The sequence below is a fragment of the Apteryx mantelli genome, chromosome 3 (genome assembly GCF_036417845.1).
Source record: "Apteryx mantelli isolate bAptMan1 chromosome 3, bAptMan1.hap1, whole genome shotgun sequence".
Lineage (NCBI taxonomy): Eukaryota > Metazoa > Chordata > Aves > Apterygiformes > Apterygidae > Apteryx > Apteryx mantelli.
The window spans coordinates 72,027,934-72,051,902 of record NC_089980.1 but is presented as its reverse complement, the minus strand read 5'-3'; the positions used below and the strand labels follow the sequence as shown (position 1 = coordinate 72,051,902).

The following is a 23,969-nucleotide window of genomic DNA, read 5'->3' as shown; positions in this document are numbered from 1 at the left end:
CAGCGCCGGGGGCCACGCCGCCATCTTGCCCCACTGGGCCCGGGGCGCCGGGGGCCCCAGGCACCGCCGCGCGGGGCTGCTTCGGCAGCGCGGCTCAGACACCCGCGAGCCCGCGGGCGGCACAGGGCTCCCCCCGCCCGCAGGGGGCGCCTCCCGCGCAGCCGCCCCCGCCGGCCCGCGCAGGCGCGCGGCCGCCCTGCGCCGGAAGCGGAAGTGGCCGGCGCGAGACGGGAGCGAGAGCCGTTGGCGCTGAGCGCTGTCGCCGTTGCGTGCCGCCGCCTGCCCAGTCGCCGGCGTCATGGCGGCCGCGGCGTTTCCCCCGTTGCCGCCGCAGTTCAAGAGTATCCAGCATCATCTGCGAACCGCGCAGGAGCTGGACAAGCGCGAGCCGGTGGTGGCGTATTACTGTGAGTGAGGCGGCCGCAGCGCGGCCGCGGCCTCGGGCCCGGCCCCGGCCCGTCGTGGTTCCCCGCGGCGGCCGCCGCCCGTGGCCCGCCGGCGGCCAGCCCCTGCACCGGGCTCAGCGCCTCCCCGCTTCCGCGCGGTGCGCTCGGTTGCGCGGTGCGCCCCTCCGGTATGCAGAGGAAAGGAGGAAGCCCTACCTCTTGGGGCGGGACGTGGTGCTCCGTGCTCTTCCTTGTGAGCCATTTCGGCTGCGAGCCCTCCCTTCTTTCAGCTGTGTTTTCTGCAGCGTTAAGCCTTTTAATGTTTCTAGTGGGTATGCCAACAGCCTAAGTGTGTGCGTGGCACACACAGATATGTAAAAGCAGGCTTTTCTGTGTTGGGGTCGTGCTCATAAATATAGCTAAAAACTAACGGTCGAGACACTTTTCAGACTTTTTCTTTTGCTGAAGAATCGTTCTCTCTGTCCCGTATCTGAGTAACCAGTTTCGGTTTGAGAATCTTTAATCCTTTTAATAATGTTAATCTTATTTCCTATTAAGCTAGCTTTTCACTTCTTGAGGGTTCTTTACGGGCGGAGGGGACTTGGCTTGTTTGTTTGTTTTTTGCCGTGTTCATTTCAATGAAACATAGTCTTTCTTACTGTAAATCTTTTAAAAACTAATCCATAGCTTCCAAATGAGTAATTGTCAGGGTGCGGTCTGTGAACTTTTCTATAGGGTTCCCAGAGTTGCTTAAGAAATGCAAGCTTCTTGTTAGTTGCTTTAAATTCCTGACGCGGTTCATCACCATGCTTGGAAATTTTTTAAGATTAGCTGATTGTAAATAGTTACAAACTATTATGTACTTTTACTATTACATATGTTTACCAAAAAATTTTTATTTTATTTATTTTTTTTTTTTTTTGAGATGGGAGGTCATTTTTGGGGTTTACTTAGTAATAGCTTGTCTTCAAAAAGGATTCGATGAGAAAAAAGTAGTGGTATAACTGATAGTTTAATTTGTCTTAAGTTTGCAAGGGCAAATTCATGGAATTCAGGCTTCAGAAAGCTCTGAAAAAAGCTCAAGCAACTGTGTCAGAAGAAATTTTAGTATGTTATATGTGAACAGTGTGCTGATATGGAAAAGTATCACCAAGGAAGCAAGACAGCTACGTGTTAGAAAATTGGATGTTCCCTATAGTATCTACTGTTTTTTGCTGGAAAAATACAAGACAAAGGCTACTTTGTGTGACAGAAAGCACCAGTGAGGTCAAGATATAGTTTTTTTTCTTTTTTAACCAGACATAACACCATGTCTATCTACTCAATAAAAATACTAGCGTTTAGTGTAAGTAAGGAATTTAATTTATTTTGATTTTAATTTACAACAGAAATGTTCTTGGTGGCTGATTCCTGTTTTTCTTAACGTGTCTTCCATTCTGAAATTTAATACAAGTCTTAGTGTACAGGAAAAAGTTAATGTTATTGAATCCTTAATTAGCATTTTCTGTGAAGTCTTTTGCATTGTCTTTTTTAAGTAGTTTGAAAATTTATATATACTGTGTTTATTTTTCTGTTTGAGTACTTCAGCACATCTGTCATATAGCTGAAGACTATATTCTAGTGATATCCTTCTCAGTACGTTACTGTTTAAAGTAAAAAGCAGTGACACCTTTTTTCAAAACAAGATGCTTAAATCCTTTGTTCTTTTAAATACACAAAGGGTAAGAATCAGTGGCTAGTGACATCATTTCAAAAAGCTAATTCCTTATTGTTTTGTCTACACCTGTTTTCCACTGATGGCACCTGGTTCCTCCTATGGTTGTGATATGTTTGACTAAGATGCAAAATTCCTGTTTCCTAAGAAAACATTTTATTATTTAAATTCTGAATGTGAAGCAAAAAAAAGTCTTATGAGCCATTAATTTTGAATATTGTTGTTTTGGAACAATTGTTTGGAGTCCCAAAGTATTGATTATTAATATTACTATTGCCAAATCATGTACAGTGTATAATTCTACTTCTGGCATGCTATGAATAAGAAAAGCTTTCCTTAAAAAATAGATTGTATAGTTGTAAGTGTAGGTATATAAAAAGGTTTGAGGCTATTTTTCAGATAACGTTTTGAAAGCAACACAAATTTTAAGTAGAATTAAAGGAAAACACCATTTCACATTAAATGCTTCACTGGAAAAGACTCTGAATCTATTGAGCCTTTGAAATGAGTTTCAGAAGAGCTTTGTATATTTGCAATAATTTATTGTGTGGAAGGAACTAAGTGAGAAAAGCTTGGTGTGTTCCAGGACATCCTGTATCCTCCATGCTGGCTAACCTCTGCTACCCTGCTTTGCACATGTATGCCTAGAAATGTGTGTCACGTGACCAAAATGGTGGTATGGTACAGCAGTAAGAGGAGGGGACCCTACAGGTCATGTGATGGGATAGTGCTTGCATGTTCTCTCACAAGGCTGCTTGCCTTGTGCCATTGCATGATGGTGAATGTCTGCATTTTGGTCATGCGATAGATATAACTATCAGTCCCAGGATAACAGTGCCTAAGGTCTATATAGCTCTGGAATATTGCCAGAAGTGGTTCATCTTTAGCCAAATGATTGGGTCCTTATATTAATGTCTTCATTATGCAGTAAGTTCCATGTGGACATACATTGACTAGGGTCTTGATTTATGTGCATTTTAGTTTAAATCTATTTGTATATTTCTGACAATAAGAGCTACTTCACAAATACCAAAAGTAAGTGAACTCTGGCAAGATGTGTTTGCAACACAAATATTACTTGCTGTAGCTTAGCAGTAAAATTGTCAGGGGTAACCACTTACTGCTCTTGTTTATTTTGTCTCTCTTCAGCATCTACTGGTGCCAGAGGTGTGCGCTCAAAGCTTGGAATTTGAGTGGTGCTTATACATTTTATTTACATACACCATTTTTAACTTTTTGCTCTTACTTTTTTGGTGGTAGTTCATTGGAGGTATTAAGCTAGCATAAACCAGCTCTACTACCCAAAGAAGATATTGTAGTCCTTCGGTCTTTTTCTCACCACTAAGTTGCTCCAGAAGCAAACATTGATGTAACCGTATGATCAACAATTTCAGCCAGACCAGCTCACTACTGTTGAACAGCTATGTTCATACAGAGACAAAGACAAGGAACCAGATGCCATGGCTTGGGGGGAAGCCAGGACTGCTACTTTTTTTGGTGTTGCTGGCTTATGTTGATTTAAAGAAACTGTAATTTTATAAATATTAATCTCTATTTTACAAAATATGACTAACTGCAGAAGGGATGGTTTGTATTTGTTTGATGGAGCAGCTCATCCTGGACACCATTTCCAAGCGTATCAAGGACAAGAAAGTGATGAGGAGTAGTCAGCATGGCTTCACCAAGGGGAAGTCATGCTTAACCAATCTGATAGCCTTCTATGATGGAATGACTGGCTGGGTAGATGAGGGGAGAGCAGTGGATGTTGTCTACCTTGACTTCAGCAAGGCTTTTGACACTGTCTCCCATAACATCGTCATAGACAAGCTCAGGAAGTGTGGGTTAGATGAGTGGACCGTGAGGTGGATTGAGAGCTGGCTGAATGGCAGAGCTCAGAGGGTTGTGATCAGTGGCACAAAGTCTAGTTGGAGGCCTGTAGCTAGCGGTGTCCCCCAGGGGTCAGTCCTGGGTCCAGTCTTGTTCAACTTCTTCATCAGTGACCTGGATGAAGGGACGGAGTGCACTGTCAGCAAGTTTGCTGAGGATACAAAACTGGGAGGAGTGGCTGATACACCAGAGGGCTGTGCCACCATTCAGAGGGACCTTGACAGGCTGGAGAGATGGACAGAGAGGAGCCTTATGAAGTTCAACAAAGGGAAGTGCAGAGGGCTGCACCTGGGGAGGCATAACCCCATGCCCCAGAACAGGTTGGGGGTTGACCTGCTGGAAAGCAGCTCTGCGGAGAAGGACCTGGGAGTGCTGGCGGACACCAAGTTAAGCATGAGGCAGCAATGTGCCCTTGTGGCCAAGAAGGCCAATGGGATCCTGGGGTTGCAACAGGAAGAGTGTTGCCAGCAGGTTGAGGGAGGTGATCCTCCCCCTCTACTCAGCCCTGGTGAGGCCACATCTGGAGGACTGTGTCCAGTGCTGGGCTCCCCAATACAAGAGACACATGGAGCTCCTGGAGCAAGTCCAGCAAAGGGCTACTAAGATGATGAAGGGACTGGAGTGTGTCTCCTATGAGGAAAGGCTGGGAGAGCTGGGCCTGTTCAACCTGGAGAGGAGAAGATGGAGGGGGGAATCTTATCACTGTGTATAAGTATCTGAAGGGAGGGTGTAAAGAGGATGGGGCTAGACTTACAGCAGTGCCCAGCAATAGGGCGAGAGGCAGCGGGCACACACTGAAACACAGAAAGTTCTTTCAGAATGTAAGGAAAATTTTCTTTATTGTGAGGGTGACCAAGCACTGGAACAGGTTGCCCAGAGAGGTTGTGGAGTCTCCATTCTTGGAGATATTCAAAAGCTAGACAGCTAGTCCAGCTAAGGTCCTGGGCAACGTGCTGTAGGTGACCCTGCTTGAGCGGGGCAGGGGGAGTTGAACTAGATGATCTCCAGAGGTCCCTTCCAACCTCAACCATTCTGTGATTCTGTATTTTTCAACTGCCACATAGTTTTTCACATGACACATAGAATAATGTTAAGGAGAACATTGATGCTGTTGTGCAGCATAACACATCACAGTTGCTTTATATTGTGGTATGTGCTGGTGGTACTGCAAAAATTTAAATCTGGTCGTATTCCTTACAAACCCTGCGTGCTTAATTCCCTTTTTAGATACTCACATCAGCCTATGATCAGTGCCTTTATATGCTGTTGGAAAACCATTACTTTCTTTTAGTCCTAGCCACTATTAGTAGTGTACATAATTGACAGAAACAAGAAAAATGTTTGGCTTCTGACAGCATGTATCATAAATATACTTCATTGCAAAAACTTACTCTTCTTAGATTATGGAGACTGTATAGACTGCAAGGAAATCAAGGAACCAAGTTTGTTTATTAGGTCATACAAAACATGATCCCTCTGTCTCAAATAAACAGCAAACAATTCTTTTAAAGAAATGAGAAAGTGCTTTATAGTTAATGAAGTGTTTGGGACTGTTATAATTGAACACCTTCTTTTAGACCATATGCCACTCCATATAATACCTTTTCTCATCTGTGATATTATTTTGTTCATCATAGTCATTTAGTATGTAGCAAATGCATGTTCAGTAATTGTCATTAGGTTCAATAAGTGTAAGGGAATAGCAGTAAAGGCTGCCACATAGATCCACTGGTAAAAGGAAAATAAATGATTAGTGGTCAGTAAAATACATTTCTTCTTATGATAACTTAAATGGGTGCAACTGTCCGACTACTTCAAGAGATGTAACCCTGCAAACACAAGGAGGCAGACTTTGATAAGAAATCTCTGGTCTGTATAATAACTAAACAGTGCCAGAGGCAGTGTGACTAAAAAGTTATTTTTTGAAAAACTGCAGTGTTTGAGAGGTAATTTTGTCTTCAGCAAGCTTTATTTTTTATGTTTAGAGCAAAAAATTCCTTAATAGCAATTGCTTCAAGCTTTTAGTACTCTTGTAAAGGTCTTTCAAAGATGGTTAGTAATGCTATTTATTAAACATTTTTGTACATGTTCATTGGTGTTCTAATAATCTAATTTAAAAGTATTGAAAGGAGTATCAGTGAGTTGCAAGAAGAGCATTAATGTTATGTTATATATGACATCCTAAAACACAAATAGTTTTTGGACATCCACTAATAGCAACATGAAATAATACATAATGCTAGTAACTTCTGAAAATCAGAACTGTGGTGGTGGATTTTGTTTTACAGCCTGCTGAACATCAGAAAGTGTTAATTTGAAATATGTGGACATGATCTGTTTAAAACAGGTATGAAGGAAATTTCCCACAGTAATCAGATTCATCTTTCAGATAAAAAAGCACCAGAGATAACCTTCTGAAGGATCTTATTGTGTGGACGTATGTGTTTTTGTAGGATCCAACAGGAGAGAAAAGCACAAGAGATTAGTTTCTTCCACAACTAGTTGACAATCACTTGAGTGAAAAATTGTCCAGCTTTTAATGGAAATCTCCATCAAATTTGAGTGGCTTTCAAGCTTACTCATATCCATGAGACAAGCTTCTCAAAGCAAACCAATCATAAAACCCTGCATTTTACAGAAAAACATGACAAAAAATAAAATTCATGGCCTAATGCAGAACTTGGGGAATGTAAATTTACTGTGTAATAGAAAACCTATTGTAGTTTACCAGCAGCTGAAATACTGTAAGTTTTTACTGATTCATCCTCAGAGCAGATGGCTAAAAGCAGACAGATATTTTAAGTGAACTTTTAAATTTATTCAGCTCTTTACTGTATCTTCATGGCTTTTGATTCAATTTTGAATGAATAATTTAGAAGATGCATGTAATTCAGAAGTAATATGGAAATTAATAGAGGTATTTGCCCTATTTCACTCAGGAGATCTGCACATACTCACAAACTCCATTTAACTGTGGCATTCTAGAATTGAAATGCATAAAATAATGTTCTTAGAACATTCCTTATCTACTAATATCAAATCCCTGAGCTTTCTAGTTTAAATATTCATTTTTGTACCAGTTTTATATAATACCTTTGTAAAAGTACACTTATCATATTCTCATGTTGTTGGTGGCAGAAAGCTGTTCTCCATGCTACTAACCCTGTTAATGATGTAAAGCCTATTACTAGAGATTATGTACTGAAGAACAGATTTAATCTGTTCTTTGCTCAGAATAAGTTAACTGATCTGGTCAAATATATAAGATACAGACATCCATTTCATAGTGTACTGTGACACTTGTTTTGATTGTTAGAAGTATAAACTAAAAATATTCCTCACTTCCAGTTTGTCTTCCTGTGCTTTGCATTTTTTCTGTTTTCAGTCTTAGCTTGTTTGCTCTGATTTCTTTCAAAGGGTTGAAAATAGGAAAGCTGTACTTTTACTACTCTGGTTTTACTGTGGAGGCACAGTAAAAAAAAATGGAGAACTAATTGGAATAATAAAAATAAATACATAAGACCCACAGACCTCAAAACAAACTATCTAGAAGCAAATGTTAAAGGTAATGTTAACTAGTACTTCTGGCACTTGCTGTAATTACTTAGGTAATAGGTAAAAACAATCTGCTCTGATGGAGATAGGAATGAGAGCAATAAAATAGAACATGTGTATTTTAGAGATGAAAATTTTATTGCTGAGGTGTGTGTGTTTGTATTAAACTGCTAAAGTTGAATTGTACACAGTAAATTGCAGATATACTATCATGCATTTTTCCGGCTTAAAATTTACAGTTTTTTGGTGCAGCTTCATTTGGCTTGTACCTCTGGAAGTAGAATTAGAACTGTCTTTCCATGCCTTAGGTTTTGCTGCTTGCTTCTGAAGACAGATGCACTGATATTAGCGTTTTAACCCACAGAATCATTGAGGCTGGAAGGTGCCTCTGGAGATCATCTAGTCCAATCCCCCACTCAAAGCAAGGTCCCTAGTGCAGGTTCTTGAGAGGCATGTCCAGTTGGGCTTTGAGTATCTCCAAGGATGGAGTCTCCACAGCCTCTCTGGGCAACCTGGTCCAGTGTTTGACTACACTCACAGTAAAAAAGCTTTTTCTTATGTTTGAATGGAATATTGTGTATTTCGATTGTGCCTGTTACCTCTTGTCCTTTCACTGGGCACCACTGAGAAGAGTCTGGCTCCGTCTTCCTTACTCCTTTCATCAGTATTTATACATATTGATAAGATGCCCCCTGATCTTTCTCTGCTTGAGGCTAAACAGTCCCAGGTCTCTCAGCATCTCCTCATATGAGAGATACTCCAGTTCCTTAGTCATCTCTCTGGCCCTTTGCTGGGCTCGCTTCAGCAGGTCCAGGGGTCTCTTGTACTGGGGAGCCCAGGACTGGACACAGCACTCCAGATGCAGCCTCACCAACGCTGAAGGATCACCTCCCTCAATCTGCCAGCAACATTTTTCCTAATGCTGCCCAGGGTGCTGTTGGCAGTTAAGATCAGGAGTGTGCTTCTGAAACACATCTCATAGTCATGCCCACCTAGGATGCTCTGGTTTATTTGACTGAGTAGTCTGAGAACATGAAAATAGTTTTCTTTCGTTTAAACTAAACTGAAACATGTGTTGCAAGACTTCTTCAGATCTGTGTTCTAGCCCCTCTAGAGGCTAGAACCCAGAGGCTGTCCTGTCTGCAAGACCTGACCATAACTAGCCCAAAGTAGATACCTCCTCCTTTTGCCTTCTTGAGATCTCAATTACTGTAAATTAAGGTAGTTTTTCTATTTCGATTAGAAATATTTCATTTTTGTTTTATTAGCATATAAAGACAAGCATTTGAAAAATACTGATAGTTTAAATATTGTGCAAAAGCTTAGAAACTTAGGAATTTCATATATAGATCTTTTATTCAAATTTTGTAAGAGACCAAGGTTGGTCTTTAAAGCACTCTGAAGAAAGGCAGTGTGGAAAACAGTCATTTCCTAAGATTTGTGGTAGATGTTGTTAGACTATTTGTTTTGTCCTCTAGCCTTAATAACCTAAGTGCTTGTTTGTAATTGCAAATTTTACTGTTTTGTCTATGTAGTTTGGTGTTTTTTTCAAGTTGCTGTTTTTCAAATAATAGTGAATTTAATGTAATTTACTATAATTTTCAGTAATTTTGGGTAAGAGACATACATTTTACTTGAGATTGTTTTGACCTGACACAGTTTATCTAGCAAGTAACTTGAAATATATTACTATCAGTCCGGTCTCCTTTGTAGGATTTAGAGTGCTATAAAAGAATCTGAGGGGAGGAATAGGTTATTGCTTTGAGTTTCTCATTAAAATTCATGTGTAGTCTTCCTCTCCCACCACCTCCCACCTTTTTCCTCAAGAACTTTTTTTCCTGCGTTTCTCTTTAAAGCAATTTTATTTGAAAATATTTAAAAAGAATTTGTTTCCTATGGAAAACTTGGGGGTTTAAGTTGATGCTGTCAGTCTAATACTTAATCTCCCTTTTGCCAGTTTCCTTCTGCATAATATAATGTAGAGGAAGTACAGTCCTCCAACGTTTGTTTGTTTCAGTGCTATTAAGTCTATTTTTAAAAGTATTTTAATTCAGTTAATTCAGACAACTTTGATTTGGCCAACTAGAAATAGTATGTTTTTATAATCTGCATACAAAAGTTACATGAATATTGTATAATACATTAATGTTCCTGAAGGGAAGAATAATTCATTTTTCTTTTTCTATGCAGAGGCATTCTTTATGAAAATACTTTTGCAGTAGTTTGAATACAGTTCAGTTTTATGTTTGAGTTCCTGCTCCCACACATTTGTATTTCAGCTGTTGTTTTGACTGTACCAAGTAGTTAACAAATATTTTTCTGTCAGTGGTTTGACAGTAGAAGAAAGAGAAAGGTATAGAGTCTGAATGATTAATAAATTACGGAGTGAAAAAGTTTTGATCTTTTAACCAAAAGCAAAATCTGGCTTAAGTTGATGGCAACTATTTTGTTACTATTTTATGTTAGCTGTGGAATATGTCAATGAAAAGTATTGAAAATATTCCAGTTCTTAATAATTTTTTCTATACTAAAATAGAATTAAATATGTGTGGAGAAAAAGAACTGTAATCTCTTAACCCTGCTAGGCAAGGAAAGAGAAGGATAGTCGGACAGAGTTTAGAAGATAGAATCAACCTATTGTGCATACTAGCTGGCTGGAACTTTTGTTCTCCAGTATTTTTACTTGGCACAGAGTTAGTTTAAAGTCAGAGTTGGGGGAGTTTCAGTTGTTATCCAAACATAAATCTGGAATAACTTACTGTGTATTGGGAATGAATGCCTGGCACATACTAAAGACAAAATACTCTGAAATTGTGCTATGTATTAGCAAAGGAAAAATAACATGGTATTACGTGACATAAATAAAAGCAGAGAAGTTTCTGTAAAGCTCACTGTATAATTCCTTCCAGCACACCCACACTTAGTATTTACTGAACAAAGATTAAGGGCAACAAACCGAGACATAAATTTTGTAGTTGTCTTGGCAAAACATTTTTCTGAGAATGATTACTTGCCAAGTCTTTATGAATTTGAAGATAAATGTCCTGTCTGAAAACTGAGAGTAAACCCTCTTTTAGTTAATAATTGGCAAAACAGTTTTGTCTTTGTGCATAAAAGATTACAAGTGACTTTAGCTCTACTTGCAACATTAATGTTTAGACATTAGGTATAGGTAGCCTCCTTTACCTCTTCAGTGCCATGCTTTCTGCATGTACTACTGTGGTTGACCACATTAAAATCCTTTCTGCTGCATGATTTAGTTAAAGGGGAGGGGAGGCGAGGAAAGTAGCATAGTATCTGTGGATGAAGCCAACTGCATAAAACAAGCTTAAAAAGAACCAGTAATAGCACTCATTTATTTGTTTCCAAGCATTCCAGATGTTCATCACAAATAGTGAATAGAATTGAGAATTACATGTCATTTCCAAGAGTACCTACGTTCTTCAAATGATTTCTGTTTAGACTTTAAAAACGTGAAAACTCTTGCAGCTACAACCTATGGTTTTAATTGTCTTTTCATATCACAATTTTCAGCAGCCTGGCTTGTCACAGAGAAAATTTATTATCAAAGGTTACCAAGCAAATGGCTCCCAAAAGTCTAGTTGTTTGGCTTTACAGTGTGTTATTGTGGTCATTAGGGACATGCACTTAATGCAGTGTTCAACTTGCAGTTCTTGATCAAAAGCACTCCAAAATCATTTTGATGTAAAACGGCATCTCAAGTCATTTAAAAATTCAAGTGCTCTTTTTAAAAAGGCAATTTATTTGACTGAAATACAGTTGTAATACAGAACACAAAAGAGTATCTCTTTCTGTGGTGTCCATAGCATTTAGGAGATTAATGCTGTGCTGTTAGAAATTGAACTATTTGCTTTAAAACAGGATTTATGTGGCTTCAGCAAGCACAGTAATAGCGCATTCCATTGCATCTGCAGTATTATAGGAACCAGAATATCTGGATTTAAAGGAATGTAAATAATTACTCTATTTTCTTTAAGAAATGAGGAAAAATCCTCACTTATGTTTGGCTTTCTCAGCAGCCAGAGATGTTGAAGGTGGTAGACATTTGGCCTCTTGCTTAGGAGGTCCTTGCCACTGAGATTTCTTGTCAACATCAACATGGAAGACAGTTCTTCGACCATTAGTTGCCAGTTTAAAATTTCATTGAAGATATTAAGAAAACGATAAGTTTTGCTCATTGCTGTTGAATATTCGGTACTGAAGTGAGTTTGCCCATCTGCAGTCAGATCTAATATGGACTTAATAAATATCCTTTAGTAGATCAGAGCATGTTTTTCAGTTACTATCATGCATGCTTACTGTAATATTTATGTGGATGGCATTGCCATAAACTACATAGAAGTGAAAAATATTTGTAAGACTTCCAACACCTTAGTTGGCAAAAGTAGTATCGAAAACACCATAGTCTTACAGATCACCTTTATCTAGAATACTTCAGACATTTCCAAATTAGAGGGAGTAGAGAGAAGCATGACAAAAGATGCAGGCATAGGAAAAAATGTGTTTGGAAATAAATTAAGATTTTTTGCCTTAGGAATGAGGTGTAATAATAATACACAAAAATGTAAAGAGCAGAAGTAGAGGACAGAGCTTTTCCTGTTGTTTGTAACAAGGCAAGGGGATACTCGATTAAGTTAAAATGTAATAATTATGACCTTTATTCTTTTAAAAGGAGAGAGTACTCTTCCTTGAGTGATTATTTCTTTTGGATTCACTCACACTCTTTATATGTAATTTCAAAAGCAAAATTTCAAAACATTAGAAGGATATTATTATTTCAGTATTGTCTGTAGGGGCAAATACCAGATTGTTCTCCCTTCATCCTGTTCTGTTTGTGTCAGAGCAGTTCCTCAGATCTTTCAGTTTTTCAACTCTTTCACTTGCTGCCTACCTGATAGGTTTGATAATTATTGACAGCTTTTTTCAACTCTCCTGCCTCCCCCCTGCTTTTGACTAGACCAGCTCTGAGTAAAGCAGTAAGTTTACTCAAGTAGCTCAAAAACTCAAGTTTTTCTTGGCAGCATTTTGTTTGTAGCTGGTGTACTTCAAACTGTGGAGAGTATACTTAATACATCAGTTTTCTTCAATTTCTTCATTTCATGAACTGAAGCTGATGTTCCAGATGATTTTGACTCGCAGGCTATGGTTTGCATTTTCTGACCTACAAGTTGCCTAGCTTTGCATTAAAACAAAGTTGCTTAATCAAAGATATTTTTGCATTTCCCTGAGTGAAGACTCCCTTTCAGTACTGAGTGCTGCTAGTTTGTCATGCTCTGTGAAGAGTGGTTTTCACAAGCATCATAGCCTTCCTCACCACCATTGGTGGTGACAGGTGGAGCACATTTAACCTTAGCTTGGGTGACATTAGTAGTCTCTCTGTAGAATGTCTCAGTTCTTAATATCTGTAGAGCTGCTACTTAGAGCACTGCTATAGTTTCATGACAATGTATATTGAGAGAGACTAAGAACAGTTCCCCAAGCTTTAATGACCTGAGGACTCTTTGTCCTGTTGATCCCAGAGTCCTTTGTAAACAGGAAAGTGATGTTGGTGAGGAACATTGCTTGAAGTCACCCATAGTGTAAATTTGTATAAAGACAAGAAAAACATGTTTCTTATCTGTAACTTGTTCTTTGACCTGTGCTCTCTGGGTGTTCAAGACTCACTCCAATGGAGTGCCAGAAGGGGGTCTTTGAGTTTTTCTCGATCTTTTAATGGTTGGGCAGCTCAAGAACAGCTTTATTTTAAAATTCAAAAATGTGTCAATTTTACAGTCTCAAATAAGGAACGTATACTTTGTCTAGTTTGAATAATCAAATGTATTTGAAACTTGTGAAATGCTAATTTTAAAATCTAGAAGAATGATATAAATTTTGTTGCTCATCAGCAGAATCTAAGCAAGTTTTGTAGAGAGGGATGTTCAATTTTATTAGACAAACCGATAATGGGTGAAAAGTGCAGGCAAGCTGTTGAACATACAGTCCTTTCTTCAGCAGCAAGCATCAGGCTGAGTACAGGTTAAAAACAATTGTTTTCTGTGTTTGTTATAACAGACAATTTTGAGAGAAAAGGGTGACAGGTATCTCTAGTGCATGAAAGGATGTTTAGAAGGGGAGAGATGATAAAGCTGTTAATCAAATAAGGTTCACTTGCAAAGGTCAAGGGCTTGCAGGAAGAAGGGTATTGGGGTGTGCCATAAAAACTAGTTCATGATAATATTCAGTAGAGTTACAACATTTTAGTTCTTAAGCTCTGCATTTGAAGGTGTTTTGTAAGACTCCCTTGAGGGTCAGGGAGTTAGTAGAGTGGATGCTTTGTGAAAAATATTCTCCAGTTGTTTACTGAATGTTTCTGTCCTTTATCATTTCTGTGTGTGCTAATCCTAGTGAAAAATAGTTTTTTGGTTTTACTCACTCTTTCCTGAAGCATGTCAAATTCTGCCATGTGCATACATATAATTCATAGATTTTTGGTAGTTCTGTTGATCTTTTTAATTGGAAGAGGTTAATCGCTTAGTGTCAAGATCATATGAAAAATTGGAAACGTTACTTGTAGGGCAGGTTTAGTAACCTGTGTCTTATCTAATATAAAGATAGATTGTCTGTCTTGTATGCCTTTGATGTCTATGCATATACATGGATATAATAGATGATTAATTCCATTTGTTAAAGTTCAGTTTTAAAGCTAATTGGCTCCCACTACAGGAAATTCCATTTTTACATATATTTGTATGCTTAATACGTGTACATATATGTTAAGAGTTCTGTGAAAATTGTTGACATATAATTAGGAATAAAAATTGAATTCAAGTTCATATTTGAGAGAGTTGCAGATGATGGCTGATCTTTTGCAAAACAGTTAATATTGCTTCATAGCAATACAAACATCAATTTGAAATCAGCAGGAATGCTCATTGAGAAAAATGAAACATAAAACTCAGAAAAATATTTCCCAGTATTTCTGCAAGACTGAACATATCTAGATTTAACTGTTAGCGCTCAGTAGCACTATAGTAGTCCATTGTTAAACCACAAGATGAGTTTTGTCTTTCAGATGTGTTGGGGACAACATTGCTTGCTTTGGTTTTGAGTTTTGCCATAGATACTCATTAACTCTTTTTTTTTTTTTCTCTGTTGGTCTGTCTCCTTTAAAGGCCGTTTGTATGCAATGCAAACAGGGATGAAGATTGATAGTAAAACCCCAGAATGCCGTAAATTTTTATCCAAACTTATGGATCAGCTGGAAGCTGTGAGTAGAATTTATTGCTCTCCTCTGAAGTTATTTGTGATGTTACTTTAATTTCTATTTAATCTTCTCCAAATGTTGTCTTTTCTCTATCATCAGTCATTGATGCAAATATTCTGTATGCAGGCATACTGTATGTATTTTTCAAGTTGTATATAATAAATCATCAGAAGGATTGGAAGGAGATAAATCTCCCACTCCCTCTCGTCATCTCATTACAGCCAGCACTTACACTATAATTTCATTTAGACAATATGAATTACAAAGATATTGTATCCACACGTAGTCTCATGAGAAAACATATCACTTATTATGAAATAAACACAGGTTTTTCAAAAGACCTTTTTATTGATTTATCTTTGATTCTGTGAAGTCTTTGAGAGTTATTTTCCCTTCTGTAGGAGTAGCTAGCCTAGTCTTCTGTGCTTTTGTAATTTTTGTCCCAAATTTTTGTACCTAGGGAGTTTTTTAAAACATACTCTAAAAGATTAAGATACTTTTGTGATCTTATCTTCTGTTAGAGATTGGAGATCTTACACGAATTCTTGTAAGCACAATCTTATCTGTGCAGGTAAAAGGTAGTTATGCTACAGTTTTTTAGAGGACCCAATAATACAAAAAACAAAAACTTTAAGTACAGTTAAACTAAGAAAGAAAGGTACCAATGGTCAGTTTAAGCTTCAGTAGCTGTTTTACGTTGGTATTCTGTAGAGTAGTTTTCAACAGTCTGGAAGGACCAATGCATGGATTTTAAGGTTTAAGGGCTTGTTTGGAAGCAGAAAGTAACATTGGAAAATGGAACAGAGGTACATTTTGTGTTCCATATTAATGTTTCTGTTCAAAATCTAACCATAGTAATGCCTGAAGAATTTGTGTGAAACTAGTGGAAAAAGTCTTAAATTCTTCAGAATTTTTTTTCCAACTGAACACGAACCTTTTGTTTTTTATTTGTACGTTGTTCTCTTTGCTACATTTTATCAGTGATTTTTAGCAATCAGAAATGTAAGATGAAGTGAATTGTTGGTGTGTTATTTCATGAAACTTCATCATCTTTATGGCTCTGATTTTCATACCAAAATGGAAGGCATGGCAGGAGAGATGACACTAAAACTCCAAAAGATTTTCTTCCGCATTCCCTAAGGATTGTTCAAGGTTATTGGATCCGTTATGGCACCGCGGGAGCTAGTCTGTCTGCGGTGTTCAGTTGCGCTTTCCATTTCACATATGGAAAGACAAAAAAACAGCAAAAATCCTTGGGCATCTGTCTGTATTAAGTGGTTTATCTTTCAGTTGCTGGTAAGGTTGTCTGTGTGGCAACTGATAGAAGGGGGAGTACTCATGCATGCTGGCGGATGATGTGTTCTGTAGTCAATTATTGATGTTTGTTCTATTTAACCAAGTTGTGGAAAGCTGGAGAGAGCACTTCTAAGCAGTTCTAATACAGAATTTGGGGGTTGGGGGAGGAGTTGGAAACTTGGGCAAATTGACAAGTTGGTGTGTTAGTATCTCTGCAATAATTTGATAGTGGCCCTTGTCAGACTGCAGTCAACCAGCAGGGGGCATATAGGAGTTTTGCATGTCTATGCTAAAGGTTTCACACAGCTTTTCGTGTGTTGCTGCTATTGATTATTATAGAGGTTAGACTGAAGCTTGTAAACAATTCTGAATCTTATGCTAGCAAAGGATAAAACAATATAAATGTCTAGAAATCACCAGTTAGTTTTATTTTGAGAAACTTCATAGTTTTCCAGATCTGTGTAGTTAATTAAATATGGTTTGGGATCTAAATATGATTTGGGATCTAAAATGCATATTTTCATCAGAAATATTTTATGTGTAGTTGTGTTGTTTTGCTTTTTCAATAGGTAACTTTAGTACAAACATTTATATTAAAATTAAACTCCATTTGCTTGATTTTTACATTCAAATTATGAGTTAGAATTAAAAACATCAGTACTGCAATACTGAGTTACTGATTGCGTGAAGGATAATTTCAGAAGTGAACAACCTGGACAACTTTAACTTTCTTAGGAGTGTATGTAATTAAGTGCCATTTGTGCCTTTGAAACTATCTCCGTTGAACATCAGATCAAGTCTAGCAATAAGTTATCTTCTAAGTATAAGGTATATATAGGCTCATAAAATATATATAAACATTTTTTTTTCTCAGTGAACTTCAACAATGTCTCATTTCAGATATATATTTTACAGCTTAAAGATTATGATACACCCAATAGGAAAGAAACAAAATTACACTTTCTAAAACACTAATACTTTTTAAAGACCTTATGTAGAATATGAATTCAACAAAAATCTGTAAATTTGAAGCACTATTTGCAATGTTTATATTTTACTACTGAAATCAAGTAACTTTCTTGGCAACATTCTATTCATTGAAAAGTTGGCCTCAATGTAAAAAATATTACAGAAATGCAGCCTGTATGATTAAATTTTCTTCACATTCACACACTGAAAAATAACTGCCATTCAGAGATTGTTTTTAAATCTTTTGGCAAAATAAGGACTGCAGGTTAGTATCACGCAGTGTTCCTGTTTTTGTTCTCTAAGGATACCTTGAGATTTCTGTATGTGCAAACAGTAAGCCTATTCAGAAGTTGTAAATCCACCTGTTGTAACTGTAACAGGGTTATTTGCTTTACTGATTTTTATTAGGAAACCTGAGGCTTCTTGTACTCTGACATCTTTGAAAAGAGGTCTTTGAATTGCAGTACACTGCTTACACTGAAAATTCCAGTAAATCCATAGGTCACTAAACCAGTCAAAGTAGGGCTGGGACTCTTTAAAGATGTAATGTGCTTCAGTGAATATCTTGCAAGAGAGAAGACATATAGTCACTCTGACCTACAGTACCTTTATAAAACATTCACTATTTTATCAATTTAAGTGCATTGAATCCTCATTCAGGCTTCAGAGTTCTTGGTATTTCAGATAATAAGGAAAAAAAAATCTGTAGTTATTCTTTTGCAATATTACTCTTGCATGTTTTGTCTTTATTTTTAAATTTTTTTTAATTTGAAAGTTATTCTGTATTAGTAGATATTATTCAGAGCTACTAATTCATAATATTTTTCTCTCCAAAATAATACATTTTCTCTTTGACATGCTGCTGTTAGCATTCATTACGTTAGAAGCTGGAGATTTGTAAAATAATTAGTATATTGTTTCCTTTTTTAAATTTTACTTGGATTTGTCTGAATCAACAGCTTCTTGTGTTTTAATTGGATTGTAAAATTGCTAGCGTCTAAGAAGGTAATGAATGTCTTTTTTTTTTTTCAACTTTTTTTCAGATGAAAAAGCAATTTGGTGATAATGAAGCTATTACTCAGGAAATTGTTGGTTGTGCTCATGTGGAGAATTATGCTTTAAAAATGTTTTTGTATGCAGACAATGAAGACAGAGCTGGACAGTTTCATAAGTAGGTGAAAAATCTTTGTTTTGTTGCCTGAGTTAATATATTTTTTAGGAAATTTGAATCTACACTCTCTTAGTATGACTGAAAGCAGGAACTGTGCTTTAATGCATTCATTTCTTTTTTGGAAACCTCCATTGTTTACTACTTCTGTCTCTTAACTTTGCACACTAAATGTTATCCTCCTTCTTGTATTCTTGAAGAGGTTGTCCACCTTCTGGCAAGCTTTCTAAAGCCCCAAACCAATACTGACCTAATGTAGGATGTCTAATGAATGTTCTAAATTAGAAACCAAGTGCAGAACATATAAGCAGCTTTTAAAAAAAAAATACTGAAAACTTTCTGTGTAGTAGTCGGGAGGCTAGTCAATTTATTCTTAAATTTAAATATTGTGAAGGGAGTTCTTAAATGTCAGATTAAAAGGAAAAAAACCAGTGAATGTTTTTAAATAAGCCAGTATAATCTAAACTGCCAACTTTTAAATTGTGCTCTTGAAAGACTGGCATTACCAAGTCAGTAAAATGTTTTCTTTTTTACAGAAACATGATAAAGTCCTTTTATACTGCAAGTCTTCTGATAGATGTTCTGACAGTATTTGGGGAGCTCTCTGAAGAGGTAAGTGTTAAGGATACCAGTGTATCTGACAGCTTTTTGTAGCACAGGAGCACAGCAAGTTACTATTTTAATTCCTTAAAATGTTCTTACAATTTGTAAATATGAACTTCGAAGACCATCAGTTTTAATTGTGTAACCAAATACATGTTGGTAAATCATAAGTAATCTTGCTAGGTATTTCTATAAAATGCATTTGAAATACTAGAAAACTATAATCTATTAGAAGATGCTTCATGACTTAACCAGTATCAGTTTCAAATTCAAAGTCTGATCATTGTTATGGGACACAGCATTACACTGAGCAAGTATAAATGACTGTAGAGAAAAATGATGCAAAATTCCTGGCCTTTTCCATCTTCATCTTTTTCACCCTGTAAGGAAGAACTTCTTATAGTGCTAATAGTTGACATGGAATTGTATACAGTTTAGTTAGACTAGATACTTTTGATGTTGCAACAAACCCCACCCTTAAAAGGCGATATGTAAAGTTGGAAGGATATAAATTTGTTTCATAAAAAGTGACTTGCTGTCTGACCGTTAGGACATCAGTATTTTTGTTCAAAAATTTTATCCACTAAAGTAGCTAACACAAACCCAGTTTTAGTGCTCTTCATGGCAGTTTATTTTTTAATCAAGCAAATATTCTAGAATTGGCTGAACAAGATCATAATTATTTTTATTAAGGCACACCAAAATAATTCTAGGTCTGTTATAAAGTAAGTTTTTCTACTAGCTGCGTGCTCAGCTGCTCTCTGTTATTCATGCCCCACAGGAGAATTAATCTCAAATATGCTGGAACAGATACTCTTAATAAAGTATTCCTTGTTCTGGAAAGTAAAAGTTAAATGTTCCTTGCTAGATTAACTGATTGAGAAACTTATTTTGAAAATGTAATGGTAAAGTCGAAAATATTTGGCAAGGACAAAAATTTACAGAAAGCTGTTACTGACTGGTGAAGACATGTTTCAAAGATAGTTGAAGGAAGGTTAGAATACTTAGAACGATAAATAAGAAACAGCAATGATATTAAATAATCTGAGACCAAGTCAGCAATTGTTGATCACATAAGTGCTTAATGTGCCTCAGGACACCTAAATCCACATAGGTAATCCACAAATATTTTGTTTTCTCACATGCTCGAGTGCTATAGGCTTCTATGTTTCTGCTAGTAAAATTCCCTTAGAAAAGTTCTGTTATGTTGAAGACCCATAACAAGCTGTGACTGTGGCTGTGTTGAGCCCAAACTATTTCATGCTTTGTTTGGAATTCACAGACTAGACATCCTGTGTGAAAATCCCCTGAGAACCTCAATCTGATAGGTGTGCCTAACATGCAGGAAGATTCAATAGGTTTAAAAAACAGTAACTATGGCTGCTTTCATTTGTAAACACTGGAAGGAAGGTAAAAGAATGGTGTTGATGGTGATGTACTTAATGTATAGTAGTACCTATAGATATTAACGAGTTCTTGTCCAAGGAGGGGAACACTTGGATTCTATGTCTTCCATAGTCTGAAACTATTCCGATCTACTTTTTTTTTTTTTTTTTTTTTTTTTTTTATTATTATTATTATTATCAAGGGAGACTAGTTAGGATTGCTCTTTCGCGTGTTCTGTTGAAACTGGCTGCTGTGCACCCTGGAATCCAAAGTTCATAGAGCCAGAGAGTAAGTGTACATTTTAATGCACTGATAAGACACGCAACCTTAGATTGTAGGAATCCAGTCCCTGCCTGTAATACTTCCTATGCACTATTCAGTGACTTCGGAGGTCCTGAAGCAATCCTTTGTGCATATGAAAAAAATGTTATAAATGCTAATGTGGAATCCTAGCACTTGTAAATATTTACTACTGAATGTATTTTTTATTGTTGCAAAAAGGAATGTAGTGCTTTATAATTGGAAAGAAGCAGGATATCATCTCATTTTTAATTCATTTAATTAGCGAAGACATTGTTAAAATAGTGTGTGGAAGAAATACAGTAAAAGGTTTGCACTTCTGGCTACCTTTGTTAAGTTTCACCAGTTTCCTTATCCAGTATCACATGAAGGATTTATGGGATGAGTATGACATGGGGCTGTCATAGACTTCTGCAGAAGCCTTCTGTATTAGCCTGAAGTAAGGCTCAGCCTGCCTCTGGTTATATAGTAAAACACCTAAATTTTCTACCTCAGTTAGTCAGACCATCTGTCTGTCTTTTCAGTATGTAATTGCCTTCATAGGTATGGAATGTTGACAATTAAAAGACTTTTCAATCAACAGCAGAAAGCACAGAAAGTGGGTAGTTGACACCTAAAATCAGAAGAAGGGTATTATAAATAATGTGTATATTTATAACTGGTGAGTGACTGATTATTAGACAGTATGGGTAGATTGTATTAGAGGAAACAGTGGATGCTCCGCTTCTCAATATTAGAACTAGGCAAAATGATTTTCTGGAAGACATGTTTCATAAGACACAGCTGATATGAGATCACTATGAAGTTGTGTGTTTATAGAGTTATTTTCATTTATCTCAGTAATAATCTTCATACAGGAGGGCAGTCTTTAAAAAAGGAAGAGCAGTGCTGTCATGGAGGGAGGGGAAAAAAGAAACCCCAAAACAACAAAATTTAGAGTCTCAGTTCTGGAACTACAGGCTTTGCAGTTTAGATGCATAATGACACACATGGGTCAAATAGGGTTCTTTCCTTGCCTATAAACTGTAATGCTCTTTTATAGAATTCTTCAAGATGCGTTGTTAATCAGTGTCAGAAAGAAAATCCCTTTATTTAGGAAATTCCAGGTTACACTTTTTTATGTAATTACTTTAACTGAAATGTTCACTGCTGAAATAGAAATTCTAGACAGAGGTTGTGGTCTCTCTAAAATGGCTCTAGCTGTTGTTCCTATGCATGATGTATTTTCTTTTAGTCATTTTAGAGAAGACTTATGGAAATAATGTCAAATACACAGATTTTTCAGTACAAATATTTTGACTAATTTAAATCTTGGATAAAATACTGGTGGCAGGGTAGTGTTTCCTATGCTCTTGCAAAACATCCACTGAAAACAAATAAGTTGACTATATTTAAAGCATTCACAATGTTTTTGAAACACAATTTTGACTGCAAAAATGTTTTCTGTAAATTACAAGTTAATTCGATGGAGGGTTTGGAATAATAATGATACTAGCCCAAATGGTGAACTTCTATTTCATTACATCATTCTTGCAGAGCATTCAGGTAAATGTCTGTAGATAGACTGTCTTTAGAAAGTCTTTTCAGTATTTCATGATAGATTATAAAATATTTGATGAAGTTACAGAATCACAGAATCACAGAATCTCTGAGGTTGGAAGGGACCTCTGGAGATCATCTAGTCCAACCCCCCTGCTCAAGCAGGGTCACCTAGAGCACGTTGCACAGGATTGCATCCAGGCGGGTTTTGAATATCTCCAGAGAAGGAGACTCCACAGCCTCTCTGGGCAACCTGTTCCAGTGCTCTGTCACCCTCACAGTGAAGAAGTATTTCCTCATGTTCAGATGGAATTGTCTGTGTTTCAGTTTGTGCCCGTTGCCTCGTGTCCTGTCGCTGGGCACCACTGAAAAGAGTCTGGCTCCATCCTCTCGACACCCTCCCTTCAGATACTTGTACACGTTGATAAGATCTCCTCTCAGCCTTCTCTTCTCCAGGCTAAACAGGCCCAACTCTCTCAGTCTTTCCTCATAAGAGAGATGTTCCAGTCCCCTAATCATCTTTGTAGCCCTTCGCTGGACTTGCTCCAGTAGTGCCACATCCCTCTTGTACTGGGGAGCCCAGAACTGGACGCAGTACTCCAGATGGGGCCTCGCCAGGACTGAGTAGAGGGGGAGAATCACCTCCCTCGACCTGCTGGCAACACTCTTCCTGATGCACCCCAGGATGCCATTGGCCTTCTTGGCCACCAGGGCACATTGCTGCCTCATGCTTAACTTGGTGTCCACCAGCACTCCCAGGTCCTTCTCCACAGAGCTGCTTTCCAGCAGGTCAACCCCCAACCTGTACTGGTGCATGGGGTTGTTCCTCCCGAGGTGCAGGACCCTGCCCTTGCCTTTGTTGAACTTCAGTCATGTAACATTCCATCTCTTGAGCAAAAACTGATTCTTAAATAATTTTCCAGAAATACTGCTGAGGATGTTGTATTCAATATTGGGAAAGTAAAAAAAAAAGTTACAATGCAGTTTAGCCGTTCGACTGATAAGAAAGTGTCTTATAGAAAGCCATAACTTTCTATCAGTACTTTTCCTTTCTGAGGTACAGTGAATGCACTTTACTAAATCTGTCTTCGGGATTGGCTTTTTTTGGAGATTTCATTTGTGAAAGTGAGGACCCTAGCTTTCTACTATGCTGTATGAACATCCAGGTGGATAACAATGAATTAAATAGGAACAAGGGAGCTTGCTGGCATTATCCATTATGCTGTAGCACTTGTAGCTTGTCCTGTTCTAGACAACAGTGCAATGGATTTTGTGAAGTACAATTTTGGATCTCTGATTAATTCTATAAGATTTTGGATGTCATTTCAGTCAGGATTTTTAAAGGGAGATTAATGTACCTCTGGTTTCGAACCACATTTAGCCTGTGATTGTTAATCTGTAAATTAGAGTTCACCAGTGCCTTGCAGTGGATTTCCAGAAGTAATATTCTAATGTTATTGTTGGTGGAAAACATGCTATCAACCTCCACTGTTCATATGGCAAAATTACTTCACTTACCCTTCCATGTTTCCCATCCCTGTTTATATTCAGTCTCCTCCTATGAAGCACATTACCTTGTACCTGTCAGAACATCTGACTAGTTGTTTCTTTTATAACTTCTGACAAAGCAGTTGATTTGCCTAATCAATTTAAGATTTCTCCAGCAGTTGAGAACTTTTTCTGGATTAAAAGAATCTATGGTAGCCATCCCAGGAGATATGACATGATCAATTATCATTTCATCTTTTGACATATTAATGTTGCACCTAGGAATGTTAAAGTATATTTTAAAAAATGTAGTGGAAAACCCCGAGGCAGTTGACTCTGATATTAGTTTTAATCGCTCATGTTCCCGTCTGTGAAAAGAAGAATCTATAAAAGCCCAAAGTGAAACACTTGTCT

General features: G+C 37.4%; 1 protein-coding gene across 1 annotated transcript in view; it reads left to right on the top strand.

Annotated features, from left to right (window-relative positions):
• Positions 1-227: 227 nt before the first annotated feature.
• VTA1 (vesicle trafficking 1) overlaps positions 228-23,969 on the top strand; it is a 43,899-nt gene continuing 20,157 nt past the window's right edge. Inside the window, exons 1-4 of the mRNA XM_067293641.1 lie at positions 228-407; positions 14,715-14,809; positions 18,115-18,242; positions 18,776-18,851. Coding sequence (XP_067149742.1) covers positions 299-407; positions 14,715-14,809; positions 18,115-18,242; positions 18,776-18,851 — 408 coding nt within the window. The 5' untranslated portion in view covers positions 228-298. The remainder of the gene's footprint in view (positions 408-14,714; positions 14,810-18,114; positions 18,243-18,775; positions 18,852-23,969) is intronic.